The sequence below is a fragment of the Coregonus clupeaformis genome, chromosome 16 (genome assembly GCF_020615455.1).
Source record: "Coregonus clupeaformis isolate EN_2021a chromosome 16, ASM2061545v1, whole genome shotgun sequence".
Taxonomy (NCBI): Eukaryota; Metazoa; Chordata; class Actinopteri; order Salmoniformes; family Salmonidae; genus Coregonus; species Coregonus clupeaformis.
The window spans coordinates 11,384,406-11,397,871 of record NC_059207.1 but is presented as its reverse complement, the minus strand read 5'-3'; the positions used below and the strand labels follow the sequence as shown (position 1 = coordinate 11,397,871).

The following is a 13,466-nucleotide window of genomic DNA, read 5'->3' as shown; positions in this document are numbered from 1 at the left end:
GAACTTTTACAACAACGAAGGCTGTAAAGCTTTGAAGTTCTGGAATGATTTCAGGTTCAGAACAGGTGACTTCTGAATCTCCACCAGGTTGTGTTGTGTGATTTCACATTATACAGTATGTAGGTAACATGTTTCCCCATACATTTCTATATGTATCAAATCAGTGATTATCTAGAATATTGCCCTCCAGTACGATTGCCCTAACTTCAGTGCCGATACAAGGCCTTTGTAAAATCAATGAGTGTTATCCCTAGTCTGTGAAAACAATTGACTGTGTATAACACCAACAAGATGTGACTGTATAAAACCAACAAGGACTTATGTCACAATTTATGCAGTATGATGTTTGCCTATAATGATTTGCGAACCCTCTATGTAGGACTATATGTAGGTCTATAAAGTCATTATGAAGCCCTTCATAAGCCTTAACGTTATAGCCTACTTTGATTAAAGTGTGACATTGAATCCTCGCACATAAGCAGATTTTTAACTGTGCAATAATATAAGATTGGGGAGTGGGCGTTATCTCAGCCTGTGGTTTTAAAACCGTTTCACTTCACAGGAAGTGTGAGATTATTCCACAATAACACACTGTTTAGTAAACTTAAAATGTATTCTGAAAATCCTTATTTGGCCAGGCTACCTCTGCAGCACACAAATGCATGAGTGAAGAAAGACCCCCAACAATATAGTGACCTGGTGGACACACAGATGAAACGTCTACAGGTGGAGAACCTTATTTCATTTCACATCAACTGTCACCATATGTTTTGAGTCAAGTGCAATTGTTTTCAGATTACAATTGTAGTCTGATTTATTCAACAGATTGTATTACAATTTGTATTTGGTGAACAGGTAGAATAAAACAAACTATTAATTGGGCCTCAGGTGATGTAACATTAACTCCTGTTTCATTATTTAAAAAATATACACAACAACAAAAAGACAATACAATGTAAAACATATTAGATATTCAGACAAACTCCTTAATAAGTAGAGATATACATTATGAGAAGGTACTATATATTTCATCACTCCACACTGACCCTGTGTACTGAGACAAAATGGTCATATCCAGAGGTAATGATGAAGCGCAAGTGTGTTGCAGTCGTTCCATTTAGCTGTAAAGAGAAAAAACATTTAACTGTAAAGAGAAAAAAACAAGACTAGTTCTAATCACTCAAAGTCATGTGTATATACAGTATATGACATTTGCAGACACGTTGTAGTACCATGTAGAACATTATGCACATTAGATTAGAATAGGCAGTCAACTCACTGGAATATCATTTGTTTGAAGATGCCCCTCTGTGTGTTCAAATTCTGAAACAAGATGCAATGAAGATCACAATACTGCTTTGAAAGGCAGACTTAATTTGCTTCGAGGCACTGTGTATTCGTAGTAGCTTTGCTTACCCTTTTCTGAAATAGCCAGAAAGTCAGTAGCATCATCTGAGATGCTCTTCTCAATTTTAAGAGTCTTAACTGAAAGACAACGAGAACAAAATAACAGATACATTTCAAGCAACATGATCAAGCTGTAGTAGCTAAACATAAAACCAATACATAGGGCTAGACAGTGTGCCATTTGATAAGTTACTTTTGACCTTGTTTCATACCATTATAACAGTGCATTGTCACAAGGGCAATTTTCATAGATTCAGCAAAGCAGATTATGAACTCCTGTGGAAACATTCCAGTGGACATCCAAAATGTTTCAGTGTTCCTGAGAAGAGAGAAAGTGACTCATCAAGGTATGGACTGTGGTGAGTTATTAATTTTTTTCACCTTTATTTAACCAGGTAAGCCAGTTGAGAAGTTCTCATTTACAACTGCGACCTGGCCAATTAATGGTGTGGTGTGGCGTGGCATGGTGCTGCTGGCTGTGAGTTAGTGACTGGTGTAACATGACATAGTATAGCAGCAGGATGTTGGCTTTGTGTGGAAACATTGTTGGGTGTCTGTAGCAGACTAACAGACTAAGGAGATGTTACCACCACATAGCTCGCTAGCTCTTCTCACGCTACCATACCTAGCTAGCTAGTAGCTTTTATCTTGATTTTAACAACAAAGCATGTAGCTAGCTATCAACAATACAAACCATATCTGACGAGCTAGCTAGCTACTGTGACAAACAGGAAGTTTAGGTTAGTATAGCTAGCTATCTAACGTTAGCTAACAACAAACCAGATAGGCACAGAGGTTCTAAACTATCTTTTTGATAGAGGTTTCTCTTTTGAATAAACCCGTCTCACCCGTCAATAATGTTTTCTGGAGGATGATTCTCGTCACTGGACGCAGCCAAGACAATCTGAGCACCCAAAGAACTTAAAGCAGGATCTATCATCTTTTTAGCCAACAAATCACGACTTGCAAATTATAAATCTAGCTAGCTAGCTAGGTAAACAAAATTGTTAGTTGGTTGCCAAGCCAACGTGCTAACAATTTTGTCGCAGATTTTCAACGTCATCATTTAGGAACGCCAGCCAGCGACGCACGTTGCTTCAGTAGCTGAATAAGATCAAAGCTGTGAGAGCAGCCACATTTCTGCATATTCATGGCAAATGGGTGTAAAGATGTGCTTTTTGCTCGTGGAGCTGGACAAGTAAGTTATCATTTATGTAGTTACTCAGTCAGGACATAGCTAGCTAAGTGCGTAGATTGGTTTGCTAGTAGTTTGCTGACTCGCTAGATACCAACTAGCTAACATTAGCTAGTTAATAGCTAGCTAACGTTAGCTATTGGGTATAAACCTGGCACAAGAGCAGTGTTGGGGAGTATTGAACTAGATACATGTAGTTCAACTTGTAATTTAACTACATTTTGCATTAGCTTGGTGGTAGTTTAACTAAATTCAAATTTTGGTACAGTAGTGTTTTCAGTAGTTGAATAACTTTTTTGGTATAATGTTTCACAAAGTAGTTTGGATGTAGTGAACTACTTTTTCAAATTAACTCTAGTTAGCTAAGTAAACTATTTTTTAAAGGGGAGCTTTAGTGTAGCTTAACTTATTCCCGTTTTAAGTAATTGGCATCTTGGTACTTCCTTCACTGTGGAGTTTAAGCTAGTATCTTGGTAAACTATATTTTCAGAGTAGCCTCCCCAACACTGCACCAGAGTTTCAGTAACGGGTTAGTTATGGTCCTGTATGGCTCAGTTGGTAGACCATGTGGGATTTGATTCCCGGGACCACCCATATGTAAAATGTATGCACGCATGACTAAATAGCATACATTATAGTTATCATAGTCATTGTTGTTAGTGGTAACAAGTCAGTTTGCCAGCAGATATGCCAGCATCAGTCACTCAAGTCTGATAGGGAATTCCCAAAATAGTTTCAATTAGATATCTGGCTAGCGGGGATCTAGGAAAGTGACTAACATTGGATCAAAAATGATCAACTGGCCATGTTGTATGACTAGCTGCTAGTTAGCCTGGCCAGGTGGTTATCTAGCTATGAGACATTGATTATGTATGTGTTAAATTTAAAATAAAAATTAAATTATGTTCTCCCCTCGGGTGTAGCTTGTCTGAGGAGGAGAAGTAAATGCCTGTGCACACAATGTAAACGAGATGGATGGGGAAGAAATGTGGGGTGTAACTAACTAAAATAACCAGACACAACAACCAGAACTCAATGTTAGCCCTCTGGGGACATTTAGTAAGGTACTAAACAACATAATATACAACACCCATAAAGAAACAGTAATAAAACAAAGACCAATCAAACAAACCAGGGAAGGTAAGAGAAGGGAATGTTTGGGAACGGGGTCCAAGTAATGAAAATAAACAAAAGGTCCCTCTTCTACACACCTAATCCTTCCTAACACACTCTAAGCCTTAACCCGCTTTCTTACCTGTTACCACAAATACAGGGGTGACACCCGCCCGGCTAACCTAGTGTGTAAAACAGTGGATTATCTACGTGTGAATGTACACCCATGGGCAGAACTACCTTTCCCTTCTCCAGGACCCAGGTAGGGTGGAGTACATCAGGAGGACAGGCTGGAACACAAAGATAAATCCCAATAACCAAATCCTCAGACAAAAAGTGCCCCCTCTCTCCCTTGCGCTCACACGGCAAACAGTTTATATACTCTAGTCAATCAGTCACTCAACCACAGCTGCCAGGACTCCGGACCGACGCCACGCCCACCATCGTCAGCCGCAACTCAGCACACCTGTAATAACCAGAACACACAAACAGAACAACCACTCTGAACCACACACACTACAAACGAAGATTGGGAGAAAGAAAATAATGTCACACGTAACACGCCCCCAAAAAAAAAAGAGTAAACCCCTGGGTTTATGATAAGAACATGACATATATACAGTGAGGGAAAAAAAAGTATTTGATCCCCTGCTGATTTTGTACGTTTGCCCACTGACAAAGAAATTACCAGTCTATAATTTTAATGGTAGGTTTATTTGAACAGTGAGAGACAGAATAACAACAAAAAAATCCAGAAAAACACATGTCAGAAATGTTATAAATTAATTAGCATTTTAATGAGGGAAAGAAGTATTTGACCCCTCTGCTAAACATGACTTAGTACTTGGTGGCAAAACCCTTGTTGGCAATCACAGAGGTCAGACGTTTCTTGTAGTTGGCCACCATATTTGCACACATCTCAGGAGGGATTTTGTCCCACTCCTCTTTGCAGATCTTCTCCAAGTCATTAAGGTTTCGAGGCTGATGTTTGGCAACTCGAACCTTCAGCTCCATCCACAGATTTTCTATGGGATTAAGGTCTGGAGACAGGCTAGGCCACTCCAGGACCATAATGTGCTTCTTCTTGAGCCACTCCTTTGTTGCCTTGGCCATGTGTTTTGGGTCATTGTCATGCTGGAATATCCATCCACGACCCATTTTCAATGCCCTGGCTGAGGGAAGGAGGTTCTCACCCAAGATTTGACGGTACATGGCCCCGTCCATCGTCTCTTTGATGTGGTGAAGTTGCCCTGTCCCCTTAGCAGAAAAACACCCCCAAATCATAATGTTTCCACCTCCATGTTTGACGGTGGAGATGGTGTTCTTGGGGTCATAGGCAGCATTCCTCCTCCTCCAAACACGGCGAGTTGAGTTGATGCCAAAGAGCTCCATTTTGGTCTCATCTGACCGCAACACTTTCACCCAGTTCTCCTCTGAATCATTCAGATGTTCATTGGCAAACTGCAGACGGGCATGTATATGTGCTTTCTTGAGCAGGGGGACCTTGCGGGCACTGCAGGATTTCAGTCCTTCACGGCGTAGTGTGTTACCAATTGTTTTCTTGGTGACTATGGTCCCAGCTGCCTTGAGATCATTGACAAGATCTTCCCGTGTAGTTCTGGGCTGATTCCTCACCGTTCTCATGATCATTGCAACTCCACGAGGTGAGATCTTGCATGGAGCCCCAGGCCGAGGGAGATTGACGGTTCTTTTGTGTTTCTTCCATTTGCGAATAATCGCACCAACTGTTGTCACCTTCTCACCAAGCTGCTTGGCGATGGTCTTGTAGCCCATTCCAGCCTACAATCTTGTCCCTGACATCCTTGGAGAGCTCTTTGGTCTTGGCCATGGTGGAGAGTTTGGAATCTGATTGATTGATTGCTTCTGTGGACAGCTGTCTTTTATACAGGTAACAAACTGAGATTAGGAGCACTCCCTTTAAGAGTGTGCTCCTAATCTCAGCTCGTTACCTGTATAAAACACTCCTGGGAGCCAGAAATCTTTCTGATTGAGAGGGGGTCAAATACTTATTTCCCTCATTAAAATGCAAATCAATTTATAACATTTTTGACATGCGTTTTTCTGGATTATTTTGTTGTTATTCTGTCTCTCACTGTTCAAATAAACCTACCATTAAAATTATAGACTGATCAACACACTGGAGCCAACAAACCTCAAAATAATTGTAAGGCAAACAACAGCGCCAGAGTCTCCTGTTCGATAGTGGAATAACGTGACTGACAGATGTTGAATTTGCGAGAGAAGTAACAAACTGGGTGATCTAGACCACCGTGTTCCTGTAATAGTACAGCACCTGCACCCACTGAACTGGCATCCACCTCCAACTTAAAGGGTTTCAGGAAATCAGGGGCAGAAAGAACAGGAGAAATACACAATAGTGCTTTTACAGAGTCAAAGGCAGATTGACACTCAGCGGTCCACTCAAAGGACACTGAAGAACTGAGTAACCTAGTCATTGGGGCTACAACAGTTGAGAAATTCCTACAAAATGTACGATAATAACCCGTCATGCCTAAGAATCTGCGTAATTCCCGTCGAGTGGCAGGGGCAGGAACCCCGGGTGATAGCGAAATACATAAACGAGCCAACTGCTCAGGAGTATTTTGCATCACCAAACCGTCCTCATCATTTACGCTGACTCCTGGGTGGGTAACCATGCTCACAGAAGCAACAGAGGATACAACAGGATTTTTACTGGTAATGGGGGATTCGATACCAACTCTAAAATGATAGGCTTTAATCATGTTAATGTGACATACCCGAAATGGGCGTCTACGGTCTGGCGTTTTGATAAGTTTTCACTCCACCACATATGGGCCAGAGAAACTGGAATAGAGACACGAGCCAGGTACCGGCAACAACACCAAGACTTGGTCACCTGGTTGAAAAGAACGAGACACAGTTTTTACATCAAAGTGACGTTTCATTTTCTTTTGTGTGGAAGACAGATTTTCTCTGGCTACAGCACATGCATCATGCAACCGCTCCCGGACTTGATTAACATAGTCTAGTACATTAGTAGAGGACCCAACTGAATCATCAGCCATAATTTGTTATTTCAGTACCTTTTAGAGGCCCTCTCACTGTGTGACCAAAGATTAGCTCAGCTGGGCTAAACCCAAGAGACTCTTGTACGGTCTCCCGAATAGCAAACAGCATGTACGGCACCCCCTCATCCCAATCTTTTTCTGTGTCCATACAGTATTTACGCCACTTGGCTTTCAGCGTCTGATGCCAACGTTCCAGCGCACCCTGACTCTCCGGGTGGTAAGCGCTAGACATCTGATGGGACACTGACAAGGACTTCAACACACTTCCAAACAATCTCGATATAAAATTAGTGCCTTGATCCGTCTGTACGATTTTTGGAAATCCAAAGGTAGAAAAATACTTAATCAGCGCCTTCACAATTGCCTTACTGGTGATGTTTACGCATAGGAATCGCCTCTGGGTACCATGTCGCAGTGCACATTATCGTTAACAAGAATGGATTACCCAACATAGTCCTGGGTAATGGACCAACACAATCGATTTATTACTTTCTCAAATAGCTCTCCCATGACCGGAATCCGGCAGAGAGGAGCCGGGGAAATTACCTGGTTAGGCTTCCCCACCACTTGGCACGTACTACATGTACGGCAATAACGAGCCACATCCTGTTTCATTCCCGGCCAGAAGAAATGATGGAGTATTCGATCGTAGGTTTTAGTCACCCCTAGATGACCAGACCAGGGAATATCATGAGCTAGGGACAACACCTTCGTCTGAAACGTAACAGTATGAAATATAGAGCAGTGCCAATGCATCACGACTAGCTAGATGGAATATTAGGTAACTGACGTTATCTGTCTTGCTAGTAGCTAAGTAGAAAGCATTTGCTATGTAAAAGTTACTCAGATGGTGGATTGCTCTTAAACTAATATTCTTATTTTCCCAGAGTGACGATTCTGACATTTGGGATGACACTGCACTGATAAAGGCCTACGACAAAGCAGTTGCATCATTTAAGGTGCCTTTACAGTGTTATAACTTTGTTTGCCAACTCATTGACAGTATTCTGCAAATAAAGCATGTCTTATTTGCCTCTTTGTTCATATGGATTTATACTTAGGTTGAAAACCACTAGCTGTACATGCGTCGTAGTAGACATGTCTCCTAAAGCAGCAACTCAGAAAAGTATCCTTGAAAATGTTCTATTATCCCTCTGTCATGCTCACATTTTTAAATAATTTTTTAAACAATTGATCCTGACTGTCAGACTGCCCTGAAAGGTGAGGAGGACACACAAAGCTCAGAGAGAGACAACCCTGGAAAGAAACGAAAAAACAACAAAAACAACCGCAGCAGAAAGAGAAGTAATGCTCCTCCCGATAAAGAGGTAGGCGGTACATTCCAAGAACACAACAACCCATTCAAAATAACCTCAGTTAATGTTCATTAATGCATCTAGCCTAACAGATAGACAACATTTGTTGTGTTACAGTGGAGAGTCGGAGACCCCTGCTGTGCCTACTGGTCTGAAGATGGCAATTTGTACACTGCCACGATCTCCTCCATAGATGGGCAGAGGGGCACCTGTATAGTTGTCTTCACAGACTATGGCAACGAGGAGGAGCAGAACCTCCAAGACCTTCTGATGGAGAGCTCAGAGGTAGATGAGGAAGCCCCCAATAAGGTACGATTAGGCTGTTTGTGAGGATGATCGCTGCATTCACCATACTGTTTTACTGCACGTGAAGAACTAGATCAGGCTGGTTCCACCAGGCTAGTGGACCATCATTTTGTATTCAGACCCTTGAACACATCTGGCTGGGAACATTTAGTCAGTGTTCCTATTTCTCTTTCTGGAATGCAGGTTAAAGAAGCAGAGTCTTCTACAGAGGAGAGCGATAGGTCGTCCGCCCCACACCCTCACAGTCACGTGCCACGCTCTAAACCCAAATTCAAATCCCCCAAAGGACCTCCCATGTCAGGTCCAGGCTTTCCTGGCTTTCCCCCAGGCCCCCCTCCCATGCCTGGTTTCAGAATGGTAAGCATATCCGAATTGTAGGTTGTCAGTCACTATTCGACCATGCATTTATTTATTTTTATTTTTTAACATGTGGTTGTCTTACCTAGCTACCAGTTGAATGCTAAATGACCTAAATGTAAATGTAAGAATGCATTACTCCAAGGTAAGAAAAGGACTAACAAATGATGGAATTTAGGTGAATTTTGTTTTAATTTGGAAGTTGCTAAAGATGCCGAGCTGGGAATTGAAATATAAAACCCCTGTAGGTGAGGATGGAATGAATCCTTTGACAATGGAGTGTGCTGCACATTGAAGCTGTTGTTCTGTCTACAGGGAGACTCAAGGCGACCTGGGGCCCCCAGGCCCGCCCCTCCAGGATGGCCTCCTATGATGCCCTTTGGGCCACCGGTATGATGGAGTGCAGTAATATTTTCTCTGGTGCCGAGCTGTGTTACCGTGGTAACAGTCCACGGCATAAGTCACATATACAACTCTACACCGGAGACCAGAGTTCAATCCCTGCGTCCACCTTTCCCACAGTTTCTCCACTTGCCCGTCTCCCACTCGGATCTTTCTTACTGTCTGAATAAAAACAAACAAAATATATATATTTTAAAAGTATCTCAAATGTTTAGTGTTGCCGATAGCGAGCACACATCATATGGAGCTGATTGAGCAGTGTTTCTCTAGTACATTTATTTGCAACGTTACGAAAGATTCCCCCGTCTGAACGTGATGTTTTGTCTCTGTCAGATGATCCCTCCCCCCATGAGTCCAGACAGAGAGGATGATGAATCCTTGGGCAGTATGCTGCTCGCCTGGTACATGAGTGGGTACCACACTGGATATTACATGGTACAGTTACATCCCCTTCACATCATGTCTTGCATACTGTAGATGAGATAGGAATAGCTTATTACTAATGTAATAATCCTCTATCTAATACACATTGCGGCTTCTATGTGGATACATTAGGTTGTGTACACGTTCAGACAATCTGGGTCGTGATTGGATCACGTGTGATGATTGATCGGACATTAATTTTTGACTTCAATACCAGGAGTAAACGGGTTTTTCAATGCAAAAGGAGCTGTCTAAATTGTTTGTCTCTTATAGGGTTTGAAACAAGGCCGCAACGAAGCTGCTTCTGGAAGGAAGACTCACCACAAGTGAGAAATGGGACTTCCGTTCTTACGAGGTAAATAAACAATTTGCTGTGCTTTGTCATGTACTAAACTGATTTACTACCTGCTAGGCTTGAATTCCATTGAATTCTTCCTTGACTGACTTGCATGAGCGTCAGATGTTTAGATACTACAGAGTAAATTCTTCCTCTATAATTATGTTGCCATTTTAGGCAAACCGTCAATTTACATCTTTAAAACGTTTGTGTTCTGCTGTGCGTCCTAGGTGTGTGTCTCCATCCCAGATGAAGAGGAGGGGAGTGTTGTCAAGGAAATGTAACGTGTGAATGCATTCCTGTTTCAAGCCTCCAAAGTGTTTCGGAGTTATGTTTTGTATTCTTTGTAAATAAAACAAATAAAGGCCATCTTAGCTCACATTTAATGTTACATTTATTTTGTTTAATACACGTCAATATTCAACTAGTTGAGGTCACACATAAGGAAAACTAAGATGGTTATATTTACAAGGGCATTGATAAGGTGGTAGGCCTTCATTGTAAATAAGAATTTGTTCTTAATTGATTTGCCTAGTAAATAAATACAATTTTTTTTTTTTTTTAAAGGTGCTTGCAAGATCATGATGCACCTTTAGATGTAGTAACAGTTCTTCCCCAGTAGATGGCAGGCTAGTTCTGTATACACATTAAAGTACGGTGAAATGAAGTGATGGATGTTATAGTATTTGTTTAAAAGTTTCTACTTATATTAAAATTACATCATTCAGTCATGTCAATTGATCAACTAAAGGTCAATTTATGAGTGTTTTGAAACCGATTTTCAATGTTGGCCAACTAAATCTGTAATAATACACTCCTGTTATCTATCTGTGCTACCCAACTATTCTTTCTGCTCCCTGATGAGACTCTTCCGAAGCTAGGATGTATTCACTAGAAAGCAAACAGGACAAAATGGGGAGGGACCTACCTGAATTTCCCCAATAGAACCAGTTTTAGTTGCAAAAATGTTTGCTACAGTGTGCACTAATGAACACACCCCTGGTTTATCAATGTCAAAATAAGATTACCAAGACCTTGGGGTGGAGGGAGGCCAATTTAGCCCCTTTGCACTGGCACTCTATCCCAGGAAGGGTAGAGGTTTAGGCCTGAAACAACACATCCCAAATCAACAACTCATTGCCCCAGCCCCTATTTCCAGGACAGTCTTGTGTAGATATGATAGGATTGTAATCAGCACCACCTAGCCCTCTGATTGATTTTTTTGCCATATTCCCAGTATCCAGTAATTTCAGATCTCCATGTCTAGGCTTAATTTGGATTGGGTATGTCTCAATCTGGAAGTTAAATGTAATTTCCCTTTGAGAGTTATACTTCAGTTGGAGGTTGTACATTGTTGGATTTTTTGTTGATATCAAGCGGCTTTACATTTTCTATTTTTAATTAAATCTAACTGTACAGTATGTCCTCTGTGCTGAGATGTAACACAAACATATTTATATTTTGCTTTATCCTCTTTAACCCTTGATACCCATAAATCCTTTCACATCAATAAAGGGTCATTACTTATCTAGTTATATCCCAAAGGACTAATCCACAATCCAATTTAAAGGTTAGAGTCAAAATATAAAGAAGGGCATGTACAACATACACATGCAGTGTATAGTATAAAAAAGCTACATGTAATGATAGTGAGCAGAGTGTGATGCTGGCTCTAATATTCCCCCTCTGTTTGGGAGCCGCATGGGTGCACTGCTATACCAGTGGTTTCTGCTCACTCTCCTGTGGGTGTCTGTCTCTCCTCCTCACTCTCCTGTGGGTGTCTGTTTGTCTCTCCTCCTCCCTCTCCTGTGGGTGTCTGTCTCTCCTCCTCACTCTCCTGTGGGTGTCTGTTTGTCTCTCCTCCTCCCTCTCCTGTGGGTGTCTGTCTCTCCTCCTCCCTCTCCTGTGGGTGTCTGTCTGTCTCTCCTCCTCCCTCTCCTGTGGGTGTCTGTTTGTCTCTCCTCCTTACTCTCCTGTGGGTGTCTGTCTCTCCTCCTCACTCTCCTGTGGGTGTCTGTCTCTCCTCCTCCCTCTCCTGTGGGTGTCTGTCTGTCTCTCCTCCTTACTCTCCTGTGGGTGTCTGTCTCTCCTCCTCACTCTCCTGTGGGTGTCTGTCTCTCCTCCTCCCTCTCCTGTGGGTGTCTGTCTGTCTCTCCTCCTTACTCTCCTGTGGGTGTCTGTCTCTCCTCCTCACTCTCCTGTGGGTGTCTGTCTCTCCTCCTCCTCTCCTGTGGGTGTCTGTCTGTCTCTCCTCCTTACTCTCCTGTGGGTGTCTGTCTCTCCTCCTCACTCTCCTGTGGGTGTCTGTCTCTCCTCCTCCCTCTCCTGTGGGTGTCTGTCTGTCTCTCCTCCCCACTCTCCTGTGGGTGTCTGTCTGTCTCTCCTCCCTCTCCTGTGGGTGTCTGTCTGTCTCTCCTCCTCACTCTCCTGTGGGTGTCTGTCTCTCCTCCTCCCTCTCCTGTGGGTGTCTGTCTGTCTCTCCTCCTTACTCTCCTGTGGGTGTCTGTCTCTCCTCCTCACTCTCCTGTGGGTGTCTGTCTCTCCTCCTCCCTCTCCTGTGGGTGTCTTGTCTGTCTCTCCTCCTTACTCTCCTGTGGGTGTCTGTCTCTCCTCCTCACTCTCCTGTGGGCGTCTGTCTCTCCTCCTCCCTCTCCTGTGGGTGTCTGTCTCTCCTCCTTACTCTCCTGTGGGTGTCTGTCTGTCTCTCCTCCTTACTCTCCTGTGGGTGTCTGTCTCTCCTCCTCACTCTCCTGTGGGTGTCTGTCTCTCCTCCTCCCTCTCCTGTGGGTGTCTTGTCTGTCTCTCCTCCTTACTCTCCTGTGGGTGTCTGTCTCTCCTCCTCACTCTCCTGTGGGCGTCTGTCTCTCCTCCTCCCTCTCCTGTGGGTGTCTGTATGTCTCTCCTCCTCACTCTCCTGTGGGTGTCTGTCTCTGTCTCTCCTCCTCACTCTCCTGTGGGTGTCTGTCTCTCCTCCTCCCTCTCCTGTGGGTGTCTGTCTGTCTCTCCTCCTTACTCTCCTGTGGGTGTCTGTCTCTCCTCCTCACTCTCCTGTGGGTGTCTGTCTCTCCTCCTCCCTCTCCTGTGGGTGTCTGTCTGTCTCTCCTCCTTACTCTCCTGTGGGTGTCTGTCTCTCCTCCTCACTCTCCTGTGGGTGTCTGTCTGTCTCTCCTCCTCCCTCTCCTGTGGGTGTCTGTCTCTCCTCCTCTCTCTCCTGTGGGTGTCTGTCTCTGTCTCTCCTCCTCCCTCTCCTGTGGGTGCATGCGTGAGAGAGACAGAGAAATGATTCTGTAGTTGAGATGACAGAGGACTATTTTACACTATGCCATCGTGCCCCAGCTGTTCTCTAGGCATTGCTCTCACAGCTATGAGATGGTCTCTTTGTATGTGTTCTGTCACTGACATTTTGCACCCGTTTTGCCACTGTTTGCAACTGTGTTTGACTGTGCTGTTTATGGTATTGCTAGTGTTTATGCGTATGCAATGCATGTATGTGATATTGAGGAGGAGACAGTTGCTATGTGAACTTCCTCTTTGGCCCA

At 43.3% G+C, this 13,466-nt stretch overlaps 2 protein-coding genes across 2 annotated transcripts; one reads left to right on the top strand and one right to left on the bottom strand.

Annotated features, from left to right (window-relative positions):
• Nucleotides 1-785: 785 nt before the first annotated feature.
• Nucleotides 786-2,437, bottom strand: hspb11 (heat shock protein family B (small) member 11). Its single transcript, XM_041900311.2, has 5 exons — nucleotides 2,256-2,437; nucleotides 1,620-1,726; nucleotides 1,417-1,485; nucleotides 1,280-1,323; nucleotides 786-1,121 (listed from the first exon to the last, which is right to left on the bottom strand). Exons 1-5 carry the CDS (start codon nucleotides 2,345-2,347, stop codon nucleotides 1,032-1,034), a joined length of 402 nt encoding a protein of 133 aa, XP_041756245.1. The 5' UTR covers nucleotides 2,348-2,437; the 3' UTR covers nucleotides 786-1,031.
• Nucleotides 2,438-2,477: 40 nt separating this feature from the next.
• On the top strand, nucleotides 2,478-10,308 carry smn1 (survival of motor neuron 1, telomeric). The gene is made up of 9 exons (XM_041900310.1): nucleotides 2,478-2,605; nucleotides 7,674-7,745; nucleotides 7,995-8,114; nucleotides 8,220-8,411; nucleotides 8,592-8,765; nucleotides 9,081-9,155; nucleotides 9,501-9,602; nucleotides 9,864-9,945; nucleotides 10,158-10,308. The coding sequence occupies exons 1-8, from the start codon at nucleotides 2,558-2,560 to the stop codon at nucleotides 9,918-9,920; spliced, it is 840 nt and encodes a 279-aa protein (XP_041756244.1). The 5' UTR covers nucleotides 2,478-2,557; the 3' UTR covers nucleotides 9,921-9,945; nucleotides 10,158-10,308.
• The last annotated feature ends 3,158 nt before the right edge of the window (nucleotides 10,309-13,466 follow it).